Source organism: Glossina fuscipes, unplaced genomic scaffold (genome assembly GCF_014805625.2).
Source record: "Glossina fuscipes isolate IAEA_lab_2018 unplaced genomic scaffold, Yale_Gfus_2 1, whole genome shotgun sequence".
In the NCBI taxonomy this organism is placed as follows: domain Eukaryota; kingdom Metazoa; phylum Arthropoda; class Insecta; order Diptera; family Glossinidae; genus Glossina; species Glossina fuscipes.
This window is the reverse complement of record NW_023998415.1, coordinates 33,769,082-33,782,274: the sequence shown is the minus strand read 5'-3', so window position 1 is coordinate 33,782,274 and position 13,193 is coordinate 33,769,082. Positions and strand designations below refer to the sequence as shown.

Genomic DNA, 13,193 nt, shown 5'->3' with positions numbered 1-13,193 from the left:
ATATTAAATTATAAATGTATATATATATACAAATATATATATGATTATTAATATTTATCTGTTTCGTTTCATTTCATAGAAAAGTTGCACAAAGTGTAGGAGATATTATCGTGCAATTGGACGTATTCGACGAGCAAAGAGAATGCGACGAAGCACAAAGCCTACAGGGCCCGAATGGCATAAACCTAAGCTCACATCTTGACGTCTTTTACGCGATACTAAGACAGGTATGTAAATTTTTTCTGTTTTTTTATTTATTTTTTTTTTTTGTTTTTATCTATTTCGATATTTAAATTATTCATTAAAACACTCATGCCGTATAAGATTTGCACTATCATTGTCTATTTATGAGGTGATATTAAAGTAAAGGTTTTACTATCATTTACTATATTACGACGTAATTAGTTAGGGCATTGGTCTTGACAGTTATATATTTTCTTTTATGTTCTTTTAAATTCTTTGAAAAATTCATAATCTTTCATCAAATACTATTCGATACCGTCGTGCGTAAAAAATCTTTGCCAGCTTCCTGTTAACGCTTACAATAATTGAAGAGAGAGTTGAAGAGCATTCATTGCCTTTATGCCCTGCATACATTCAACAAACATTCAAAATATGCACATGACATTAGAACTTATAAGTAACTACCATATACGGTACATATATATATATATATATATATATATATATATCATTGTCTGAATGTGTGTAAATTTAAAAAGCGCACACATATATATACATAGACAGATGCTGGCTTGAATGAATGTAAACGCGTACATACCAGTTTAGTCATGCATGTAAGCAAAGTTATTATTAGAACCGGTTTCATTGTCATTAGAAATGGAACTTGAGCAACATTAGAGGAACAAGTTTGCATTTCGCACATACAGTGCGAAGTGTATACTATTTAAAATTTACTTTCTCATCGCTGCGTATTTAGGTAGCCGATACACCACAAGAAGTACCATTTCTCAGCATATTACAGCATCTACTACGCATTGATCCAAAGGAACCCGTAAGCGATATCATTTGGGATACGGCCGAAAAATTAGTACATCGAGCCACTTTACTTGAAAACCATGAAGACTCAGTCCGTCTTTTAAGAACATCGAGTGGTCAAAAATTTACCTGTCCGAATTGTCGTAGTGATGCTACTAGTCCTAGTCGTAAACCATCCGGTGTACCGATTTCACTGCAAAGCGCATCTGCGACAACTTTAACGCCGCTAAATAACAATGGACATTTGCAATCGGTTTCAACAGGAGTTAACAAGCCGCCACCGCCCCCACCACCAGCACCTCCTATACCAACCCATTTAGCGAATAAAGGAGTACCACCACCACCACCTCCACCAATGAACAGGGCACCCGTCCTACCACCCATAGCTGGTGCTCCCCCAATCCCTCCTCCACTGGCTCCCACTAATTTATTAGCACCCCATAGCACTTTGACGCCTTCCCGTCCTTTAACACCCGAACCACGTTTAAATGACATACTGCTGCCACAGCAAGACACTCCTGCACCGAAGACAAAAATGAAGACACTAAATTGGGGTAAAATTCCTCCTAATAAAGTGTTAGGAAAGCAGAATATTTGGACAATAGTTGCCAGCAACCATCAAGGCAATTCTACGACGGATATGGATTGGTCTGAAATGGAAGGTTTGTTTTGCATACAATCAACAAGCGCACAATGCTCCCCCAAGCTAGGACGTGCAGATGGCTTCGCCGGTGGTTCAGTCAGCGTGGGTCACGATACCTTGGATCGAAAGTCAAAAAAGGAAAATACTGAAATTACTTTGTTGGATGGTAAGCGCAGCCTAAATGTGAATATATACCTCAAGCAGTTTAAGGGGTAAGTGAAAGCGTTACACCCAAAGAAGGGAATATGCGGCTACTATATATGCGAATTTGCTTTAAATCGTTGCTTTCAGTTATAATTCCAACGATGAGATAATACAACTTATACGTAATGGTGACCATGAAGCCATAGGAGCTGAAAAATTAAAAGGTTTATTAAAAATTCTACCCGAAGTTGATGAACTTGATATGCTAAAGTCTTTTAACGGCGATCGCCAACGTTTGGGCAGTGCGGAGAAATTTCTTCTTCAACTCACCGAAGTACCAAAGTAAGATAATACCAAGACATAATACCTATAGAGAAATGCATATGGAAACATATATAATATGAAATGTATTCTGTCGCCGTCTCTCTCTCTTCCTCTTTTTCTGTCTCTCTTTTCATCATCTCCATACCTCTAAAATATAGTTACAAATTACGCATTGAGAGTATGGTCCTGAAAGAAGAATTTGCCGCCAATATAACCTATTTAGATCCATGCATAAATGCGATGATATACGCGGGAGATGGTAATTGAAAATTTCTATTTTAGCTGCAGATATCTCTATGATAGCGTTTTACTTGACAGACTTAATGAACAATAAGCATTTACAAGAAGTCCTTTACATGGTAGTGGTCGCTGGTAATTTCCTGAATTCGGGCGGTTACGCTGGTAACGCTGCTGGAGTGAAGCTAATATCGTTACAAAAACTAACTGACATCCGAGCCAATAAGCCCGGCATGAATCTTATACACTTCGTAGCAATGCAGGCTGAAAAACGTAATCCTGCTCTCTTGAACTTTACTCATGAATTGAGTGTTTTGGAAAATGCTTCCAAGTGAGTGCGTCTTCGATTGATTTGTATTTGCATTTGTATTTGTCACGTTTGTAACACAATTTTTCCTTTTTTGCCTTCCAAAGGACTACTCCAGAGCAAATAAACAATGAGATTAATACCCTGGATAATCATATCCGAAGAATCAAGAGGCAAATTGAATTACCCGCAACCGACGAGGATATCAAAGAGCAAATGACGGAATTTTTGCAGAGTGCCGAACGCGAACTATCTGTTCTAAAATCTGGGATGAGGGACGTGGAATCGATGCGACTTAAACTAGCAGAATTCTTTTGCGAAGATCCTGCCACGTTCAAACTTGAGGAGTGCTTGAAAATTTTCCATATATTCTGTGATAAATTTAAACAGGCAATTAAAGAGAATGAACGCCGCCAACAACAAGAGGAACAGGCGACACTTAGGAGAAAGCAAAGAGAAGAACAATTAGCTCGAAAAACCAAATACGGTAACATTTGATATTTGCTTCTTTTTTTTTTTTTGTTGGGAATCAAGTGCAGATATTTATTCGTCCGCTGTCATTCTAGCGAATCAATGCGGTACACCGGTTTCCGATAATGAAACAACACAATACAATGCAGATACAATATTTGATCCTAAGTCGAGTCCAGCCTTTTCACGTAAACGTATGAGTTCGTTTAATAATGGCTCCGATGTAAACAACGGTTGTATCCGAATTGAGGCTACGAATGGTGGTGGTAGTGAGGGTATATCACCCGACATAACGCCGAATGGCAGTATGCGAAGAAGACGCAGCCGTGTCTTGACTGAAGAAGATGATCTTATGGAATTCTTAAGGAGCTCGGGACACGACCATCAAGGTCGAGAACGCAAGGTGGCATACGGCAGTCTAGGTATATTTCCTCAAACGAACATTATCGAACATAACCATAGAAACGATTATTCCTTTTTTCTCGTTTGTAGATCGTTCATGGGCACGACGTGCACGATCAGGTAGCTCTAATCGTAAACGTCCCGACTTATTGAACGTAGATTTTGGTACGGATAGAGAACGTGCCGCTTCACCAGCTCCAATATTAACTCAAGATAAAACATCTCCAGTATCTTCAAGCGGCGGTGAAATAATAAAAGAGGAAGTAAAACCAAGGTAAAATTAGAGTCAAATTTACCTTTAAAATATTTATACACGTAATAGCATTTATTATCTCCATTTTAGGATACCTAGAGAATGGCGGCAAAAGATCGAAACTTGGCTACAATCGAACGAAAACGATGAAAAACACGAAGAATATAAACGTAAGCGACGTTTGGTTAATATCAACCGAAGATCGCTTGAAAACGATTCGGGTAAGTGACTCAAAAATTGCGCGTCGTGCGCATAATAAGAGCTCAAATGTTATTTTGCATTTTGCAGAAAGCGAACGAAAATTGGATACATTACCCGAGGAGAAATGTGTACCCACTACGCCGAATCTTTACAATAACGATTCCAATCAAATAAAAATAAACAAGAATGCGAAAGGCAATATTAACACAACTGATGTGCTTAATCTCTTAAGTGAAAACTATAAACGTCCATATCCGGATTGGAAGCCTTCGGCAACGCTTGATGCAGACGTTGTTGGCACGTTGCAAGCAATAGCAGGTTAGTTAACGCCTTTATTTATATTTTAAGCGTCCTCTTCATGCCTATTTGTTGCAGACGTTAGCAATACGCGAAAAAAACCAAAGTCGAAAGAAAAAACAGTTGAAACTGAAATTGAAGTCCCTGATTCTGCCATCAGCCTTTCACCAACTTTACTAACGGATGATATTCAAAATTATCAAAAACCGAATGATTTGGTCGTTTGCCGAAAACAGAAATCAACAGAAAATAACTATACTTTGGAATCGATTGCCGAAGAAGATCGTCGCAAAACGCTTATACAACAATTGGGTGAACGAGATGCTCCCGACCGGCTTCATACTTATATAATAGAAAAGGAGACAGCACCTACGAAATCTCATGCTTCAATTTTGTCGACGCCAAGCTTAGTTGACTCCCATAAACCGTCAATCAAGTCAAGTATTAATACCAAAGTACATATGGAAAGTGAAGTTAAAACTAAAGTAGATGCAAGTGCTCGGTTTTCAGAGAACTCTAGCAAAACCCAAAGTCACAATGAAATCACTCAGGCATACAATCGTCAGGAAATCGATGCTGATAACATTGAAACTCCGCCAGCGGAACGTAAATTTATATCTAGTCCCCCCACAGCTGTAGTAATGGTAAACGGAAGAGTCGAAAATCTTACAACGACAAATGCAAACCACAAAAATATTGAAACGGAACAGACATGTATTGAAAACCAACTGGACAACGCCGCACCCGGGCATTTCGATCGTTATTCTTTAGCAAGACGCACAAGACGCTTCAAACGTCCTACCGATTATAGTAGTGGCAATGAGGAATTATCCTCAAATAAAGTTTCCATTGAAAATAAATCATCAGCTCAACCGGTCAATACTATTGAAAGTCGTAAAGGCCAAGCAACAAAGGTTGTGGAAAAACCAGCATCTCTACCGTCAAACAATCAAAATGCCGAAGTTATCCCCAAACGTCCCGCACTGAGCTCAAGAACGATAACCAAACTTGAAAAAGTGGGTCGCCACATAAGCTCCATTAATCAAAAAGATGTGCAAGAAGCCATTCGAAATTTAAAATCACCAACCGATATACCTGAACGTCTATGGAGTCCGTCACGTAATGCGGCGAAAAACAAATCGAACTTGCCTACAGGGCATATACCCGCGACCACAATCAATAGCGGTTCCGCGATTATAAAAATTTCTAATCATGAGCTTAACGATGAAGGTTTTGAGGAAACGCAAAGTCTAGTCTCTGATACTCCGTCACATGGCAAAGAGAGCACGAATTCTTCCTGCAATGAAGTCAACGAGACGTCGAGCGTGCTACATAAAACGATCACTCAAAAAACAACGGCACCCATACAAAAGATATCTAGCAAATTAGCAGACAGACTGCATTTATCCAAACTAAGAAATGCGCAGGCAACAAGACCTTTGCCGTCTAGTAGTCAAAGTGCCCCACGAAAAATTGTAGTTTCAGTAGATAAAACACGCAATGCACGGGTAGCAAATGGGCAATTAGTGACAGGTTCAGGTACATATGCAAACAATCCTCAGCAACGACGAACTAACGGCCCGATCACTGCAAACATACGCAATGTTGAACGCAGCGGTTCACGCAACAGTTTACGTTCATCGCGTTCTTCCATTAACAGTGCCGCGTCTACTCAAACCGTTAAACGTATGCCCGTAATGCTAAATAAAGCACCGTTACAAACCGTATCGGTAGAATCTTCGCCAAGCAAAAGACCTTTGGCGGCTCAGAACACAAAAATTACTTTAAACGGTGTGCGCATGAGCGGTGTTCCTGCCAGCCGAAGTAGCTCCAGTGGCTCCAGCATCGGACATAATATTGTAGTTGTACGTAAAACTTCGTCCAACGCATTGCAACGCCATCATCCTGCCAACAATAATCTTGGCAGTACAAGTTTCAAAGAGAATCAAACCAATGTGGGCTCTTCAAGGCCTCAGGCAGCTCGTAATACCATACTGGTAAAGACAACATTAACAAATGCACCCGCCATGTCAAGTATGCAACGTAACAATAACCCTCGCAGCAATAGCTCTAACTCACGAGGTATCAGCAGTTTTATGAGGCCAACTACTGCTAGTACTACTAAACGTCAGAAATAAGTGCACATAATAAAAAAAAAAAACATTGTAACATTCCAAAATGATAAAAAGATCTAACGAGAAACTGATTCAAAGACAGATTTTATTAATAATCCATTATCTGTTTTGTTAGAGTATTATTAACTAGTATTTAATAATAAATAGTCTCAAATTGTTACTAGTACCGCAACCAAATTATAAACAAAATTAGTATTAGTCAGTCAAAGCCTCCAAAATGATTAGTCCCCCTGTTCCCCTCCTCCAAAATTGAAAATATTTTAAATATCAAAACTTAAACCGTCCAAAAACTCTTTCGAATTTGTATGGCACTTGTTATAAATAAAAAACTTTTTTTTTTTTTTTTTTTTTTGTATAAGAAACCAACATTTACAATCATCACAGCAAACAATGCCGGCCAAAACTTACAATATTAATGTCTTATATAATGAGTGTCGATATCAAAGAAAAATGGCCAATAATATAAGGCGAGTAGTCCCATAATTATAAGTACTATAAGTACATATATACATGTCATGTTGAGAAATTCAAAAACACCACATAAATCCCGTAACAATGAAAGACACAAAGGACACCAAATCTCATTTACATCATACATGCATATATTTTTTATATCTAATCCAATGTATCAAAAAATAATAATAATAATAATAATAATAATAAAAAATAAAAATAGTTGGTAATATATAACTTTTATCGCATACAGACACAATACAGGTATATAGCGGGTGCAAAACACCAAAGTCACAATTACTCTTTAAATATATTTTAACAAGAAAACGAATTATTTTAAGCTAATGACAGCCGCAATAGAGCTGAGGAAATCGGTTTGCTTTACTTACTAATGGAAGACAAACGAAATTTTATAAAATTTGACTCTTCTACCGAAATTCTCTCATCTCTTAACTTATGTAATAAGACTTGATAATAAATAGAAGCGCAGTCAGTTTATAGGCACATACATATGTATGTTCAAATGCATACATAACGCATACACTCACCTACTTATTTACACAATCATATAAAAGCATAAATAAAAAAAAAAATCAAGAACAAATTTAATGGGAAACCTTTTTTATATAATTTTAGAAAATAGTCCCACGTATACAAACTCTAATTCTGTCTAATTCTAATGTCTCGGTCTGTCTGTCTGTTTGTCTGTCTCTCCCTCCCTCTCTCTCACTCACTCACACACTCACTCACTCACTTACTCACTCATTCAAATACAGTTTAATTCTAAACATAAGTTCGTAACGCACTTTAATTAATTTAACTATAAGTACTAACAGTTTGACTTAATGTTCACTAATAGAAAGAGAAACACTTTTTAAATTAGATTTATTGTGTGATTAACTTACTATTGCTCTCGGACACACACAAACACAAAATAAAACATAATAATACTTAGAAATTTAGTTAATGTTTAAAATGTTTATGAAAATTTCAATAAAAACGTTAACAAATTTGCATACAAAAGAATATTTTCATCGATTAATTAAATATTTATTGATTCCTTTCTCATTCGATATTGACATTTTCAACAAAAGGGCAAAAAAACCTACGAATATGATATATTGTTACGAAATTTGCTTTTCTTGATGTGATTCGCTCCACTAGTAGATCATGGATTTTTTTTTTACAATCCTATTTCGGCAATACTCCCGACGTCTCGACTCAAATGTTCTACTCCGACTAACTCTGTCGTCGGTAAATATTCTGTTTATATGTACTTTTACAAGCATAGTACTCTTACCTAAGTTCATGGCGCCATTTTGAATCCGTTAATCGGCTTGTCCACTAATCTTTTTCGTTAGCCGGCAGTTGCATAAGGTGACATGAATGTGCCTGAGTTTTTTCAATTGCGAGAAATTTATTTTCTGGGAAAATCAATAAGATGGCTTGAAACTAGACTTGAGATTTCCGTAACAATATATAATAATTGGAAAAAGAAAAAAAAGACTATCACTTATGACGAGGGATTGATTTGTGCATCCGGTTGCTGTGGCGAATGTATTATTGTATCGTTTGCAATCAATGATGTCGAAATATCTTCCTGAATATCTTGTAAACTTGCAGATAATACTAGATTTTGGTGCCGTTGTTGTTCCAGCTGCTGCTGCCGCTGATCTTGGAATACAGTTGTTTCTATTTTTGCGTCAGTAAGCTTTGTTCTTTTTAATGATGAACTTCTTGCGTAGTTATCTTCGTTAAACCATTCCTTGTGAGACTCAAGATAACTGAAATGGTGAAGCAGTACATTTCCAAATAAAACTCATACATTTTATTGGCTTTGAATTTAATTGAATGCAATTTCTGAACAACTTACTTTGTGAAGGTATCCAAATGTTGTAGAAGAACTTTCAGTTTGTCATCACTCATATTTGTTGCATTTAAAAATTCCGGCAGTTTTACTAAAAAATAAAAAATAGAACTTTGCCTCAAAGCTCCCCCCGCCCATCATATCTTTTAACAGAATTGTGGCAAGGGTTTAACGTGGGTTCCTGCCTGAAAGGCTTAACCCCACGGTGGCCCAAACCACTTTAAGCGAACTACGCCCCCTGACGAGTTAGACAATCCCCACAGAGTAGGGGCCTAAACAGCACCAGAGTCCAGAACGGTTTATTGTGTATGGAACAATAAACCCCACTCTAGTCAATGGTGAGGCCTAGCTGCACTCAGATTGTTCCATTTTAGCTAGGAACTCGCCAACCACAACCACCACGAGTACTCCCCGAAGGGCGCACCCAAGCAGTCAGGCCTCACAAATTGATCAACGCTTGCTTCCGCCATAAGGCTTCCACTGTGCTGTTGATCAATTACCACCATTACCCGCAGGCATCCGTGACATATGTTCAAAAGTAAAAATAGGTAAAAAGGGAAAAACCTTTCCGTCATATCCCTTTTTTCATTTTTGCATGTATTAAATTAATTTGCCAGAGGTCTTCTATTAATCGGCCAAAGGGAAGGCCGTCCGTCAAATCCTTTTTGCATTAATAGTAAAATTAATTTATCCATTACGACTTTAAGAACAAAGTCCATCATACACCCGTAGGCATACGTGGCTTTGTGAGCCGAGCCTCCTGACCCCCGTGGCTCCCAGTTTGTTTTACAAAGCCTTTGGCATACTTTGGGCGGATGTTAAAAACAACCGTGCTTGCTTCGGATTCACCATACTTCCTGGTTGCCAACACCAGTGAACTACTTTTCCTCGAGATATATAGGTCTCGGGTATTGCACTGACATGGCAGGGGCGATCTACCATGCACTCGCTAGATTACTACCTTCAACGTACTTAATACCATTCATATATTTCCTAGGTAGTAACAAGCTATTGAGTGAAGAGCTCATCTTCCAGCCAATCCCTCCACCATCTCTCAGAAACTCATCGCCGAGTTAGCAGCCCAAAACCTTAAACTCTTCTTAGCCGGCCGAAGCCGTTGCCCGGGGATCACCACTGGGAGGTGAGAGTTTCGGTACATCTATGCTACCCATCAAAGCATAGTTTATCTTTTAACAATAAGAAATTACCTATCAGTCTTGCCAAATGGGGTGCACCAAATATCATAGACGGTCCCGGCGCCGCGTTAGATGGTAACAGTCGCCATGATAACACACTCTGTAAGAAATCTTGTATTTGTGGTGAAATAGGTTGCAACGATTTTAAATAATTGAGATTTGAGATCGGTATAGACGAATGCAACGGTGTCGAAGCTCCTGAACTTGTACTGGCAATGCTCGACAAGCAATTTTCTAATGTCAAATCGCAATCATCGCTACGATGTGAACGTAACTTTCTACGCTGAGGCTGATCTTCTTGTATTGACATATGTTGTGTCGAGGACACTACCGCTGTGTTGGCTAATAACGTAGATGGTGTAGCAGTTTCCGTGTGCTCGGACGATGTCTGCATAGTTGCACTATGAACTTCATTCGTGTCCGATTTTGCGTTAAACCAATCCAACGAAAATGCCGGTGTCGGCACGTAAGTGAAATTTTTCAAATTCTCTTCCGATAAAAAGGAGAAAGCATGTTCTTTCTCCTCTTTATAAAGTAAATGATCAGTTACGGTGAAATCGAAGTAAATGCGTAGACCGTCAGCGACTTCCTTAAGCAATCCAACACTAAGTTAAACCAAAATGGGAATAAAAAGTCAATTAATATTAAGAAATCCAATACCATTTACATACGTTGTGATAATTTTATCAACTTCTTTTTCTTTTTTGTCTGTCCGTTGTTGTGTATTACGGCGGCGTGTACTTTCTGCCTGGGTTGTGGAGAAAACCATTTTCACTGCAGTCTGCTTAACGAAATTTTCTAAGATAGCAATGGCTGGTAAGCGTGAAGGTAGAGTATGTTGTTTAGCATATTTCACGATCATGTCGTGATCGTACTCTAAATATTGCCGCAAACGCTCACTGATCCGGAGCATAACACGATCTTCATCGTGAATGCTCTCAATAGAACTGCTATACGAATCCGTTTCGCAATCTGAACCGCAAAATATTGAAATTAATTTTTAAATTCAAATATATATGCTGTGATAACATACTCATGTAACAATCTTCTTCATGTTTTTCAAATGTACTTCCAGAACTGAAATTATCTTCAGATAAACCACGTGGCCTTAATTTACTAGGTGAAGTACTTGCATCGGCTGAGTCTTCGGATGTGGCTGCCGATTTTCTCAATCGCTTTTTGTTACTGCTGCGCTCCTTACGGTATAAATAAGCGCCTCTGCACGAAAATGAAAAAAAAAAAATTAAAACTACGCAAATTCCATGCATAACCTAATTCAGAATACTCAGTTTTATCCATCATATTTTATCACAAATTTTATCTAATTAATATTTTGTTTAGAAAAGCCTTCAAATTAGGGTTTTGCTTGTATAGACCACATACGGCATTTCAATTCTTTTTCTTTTTTTCCTTTTTATTATTAATTGAACTTTTATTTACACTTTATATTTTATAATTTTTACAAATCGTATTTTAAATGTGTACAAACGTTTAGCTTATGCGCACTGACTTTCCGATCCCATGAACTACTTCAGCCCTGAAAATGCACCTTGTATTGAATTGTCTTGCGACCTCGCTTATCCTTCGTTTCGTACGTTCCGAAAATCTAAACAAACGCAATATGAGCATAAACAATGAACATTCTCTTGACTCTTCTATAGCTTTTTATAATACATGAATTATCTTTCCCGCAATTGTATGACCCTCATCAGGTATTCTTTATGCAAGCAATCATGTCCAACAGGGATACAAAAAAAAAAAAAACAATTTTGTTATACAAAAATTAATAAATCGTTGGGTTTCAATTTGTCATATCGTACATTTTTGCTTACTTACTTCTATCAAAGCTGAATGAAGAGTCCATAAATGGAATGTACGACATTTTCATTTCAATTTTTATTCTCTTTGCCTGTCCATTTCAGAAACCCGTATAATTATAAAGAATCAGCAATAAAAATTAACTATTTCAACATTAATGTAGTTATTTCATCAATACTTGCAACCAACAATAACCCAAAGTATATTAAGTATTATACCTGTAATAGAAAACGCAACTCTAAATTGCAAAAATTTTGTTTTTCATTTTGATTAAAGAAAATTTCAACTATCTTTGTAATTATTAATTAAAGTGATAGCAAAATTAATTATTACGCATTTAATCACTCAATCATTCTTAAATCAGTTAATATTATTGAATATTGGCCTTTTAATGTCTCAAAAATCACATTATTTATAATTAAATGCAACTCTGCCAAATTAATGCCTACAAATACCCACATGATCCCTGGTAATGACGACGGAAATAGGAGTAGTTTCTTCGAGAATATTCTAGTTCGTTCCAAGTTGTTAAGCAAGCTATAAAATCATGTGTAAACAAGCTGTCGGCATCAGTCTTAAAAGGAAAATTGTGCAAAACGCTGCAGAGCTGGTGAATTTCAAAGCGGTTTTTAAACTAATTATTTTCTGTTAAAGTGACTAATCAATTTTCTTGTGTTAAGAAAAGAGAAATTGGAAAATTATTTAAAAAAAAAGTGAATTGTTAATTATTTGGAAGAATTTTACAGTATAAAATAATTCAAGGTGAGTATATTGAATAATAAATTGGAAAATAGTTTTAGCAAAGATATTTTTCCTGCGTTCTTTGGTGCATAAATGGTCTTGCCTACATATATATTTCGTAATTTTTTTTTAGAAAAAGTATACTCGTTTCTTGTGAACTTTCTTTGAGGTTAAAACGAGGAAATAGTTGCAATATATAATTTTGAGCTATTAGAAATTCTTACAATAAATATTCCAATTCTATTATATTATCCAAGAGAAGAAAACAATTTTTTTTTCCGATAAGGTTATGTTTTAATAATTTCTGGAATAATCTAGAACAGTTGTATTCAAACTTTCCGCATTCGTTTAAAGGTTTGCACAACGCGATTTAAGTCCTTTGTGTCCAAAAGAAGATACATTTGTTAAATAGAATATTCATGGCTTCAAAAAAATTGAATAAATTGAAATGCTTACAATTTTTACATGTGCTTATAAGAATTACGTATTTTATATAAAAATCTAATTTACCGCCTACATACGTAGCTTAGCTAATAGTAAAAGCTCAGTTTATATTTTAAAGATAATGATTTCAACTTGTAGTCTAATGTGCTTTTATTCCTTTTCCATAGATGACAGAAGAAATTGAAACATTCGCTTTCCAAGCTGAGATTGCTCAGCTTATGTCATTGATTATCAACACATTCTATTCGAACAAAGAGATTT

At 36.7% G+C, this 13,193-nt stretch overlaps 3 protein-coding genes across 3 annotated transcripts in view; 2 read left to right on the top strand and 1 right to left on the bottom strand.

The window, feature by feature from the left end:
• The window catches only part of LOC119632671 (formin-J), a 25,617-nt gene extending 18,590 nt beyond the window's left edge, over window positions 1–7,027 (top strand). The window contains exons 4-14 of the mRNA XM_038025696.1: window positions 80–227; window positions 941–1,854; window positions 1,934–2,128; window positions 2,269–2,369; window positions 2,429–2,678; window positions 2,762–3,141; window positions 3,221–3,547; window positions 3,618–3,801; window positions 3,871–4,001; window positions 4,069–4,299; window positions 4,357–7,027. Coding sequence (XP_037881624.1) covers window positions 80–227; window positions 941–1,854; window positions 1,934–2,128; window positions 2,269–2,369; window positions 2,429–2,678; window positions 2,762–3,141; window positions 3,221–3,547; window positions 3,618–3,801; window positions 3,871–4,001; window positions 4,069–4,299; window positions 4,357–6,416 — 4,921 coding nt within the window. The 3' untranslated portion in view covers window positions 6,417–7,027. The remainder of the gene's footprint in view (window positions 1–79; window positions 228–940; window positions 1,855–1,933; window positions 2,129–2,268; window positions 2,370–2,428; window positions 2,679–2,761; window positions 3,142–3,220; window positions 3,548–3,617; window positions 3,802–3,870; window positions 4,002–4,068; window positions 4,300–4,356) is intronic.
• An 865-nt stretch (window positions 7,028–7,892) lies between these two features.
• LOC119632672 (protein male-specific lethal-3-like) lies at window positions 7,893–11,870 on the bottom strand. The gene is made up of 7 exons (XM_038025697.1): window positions 11,766–11,870; window positions 11,479–11,646; window positions 10,963–11,147; window positions 10,601–10,901; window positions 9,942–10,534; window positions 8,740–8,824; window positions 7,893–8,650 (listed from the first exon to the last, which is right to left on the bottom strand). Exons 2-7 carry the CDS (start codon window positions 11,556–11,558, stop codon window positions 8,380–8,382), a joined length of 1,515 nt encoding a protein of 504 aa, XP_037881625.1. The 5' UTR covers window positions 11,559–11,646; window positions 11,766–11,870; the 3' UTR covers window positions 7,893–8,379.
• Window positions 11,871–12,296: 426 nt separating this feature from the next.
• The window catches only part of LOC119645375 (heat shock protein 83), a 3,068-nt gene continuing 2,171 nt past the window's right edge, over window positions 12,297–13,193 (top strand). The window contains exons 1-2 of the mRNA XM_038045560.1: window positions 12,297–12,509; window positions 13,100–13,192. Coding sequence (XP_037901488.1) covers window positions 13,100–13,192 — 93 coding nt within the window. The 5' untranslated portion in view covers window positions 12,297–12,509. The remainder of the gene's footprint in view (window positions 12,510–13,099; window position 13,193) is intronic.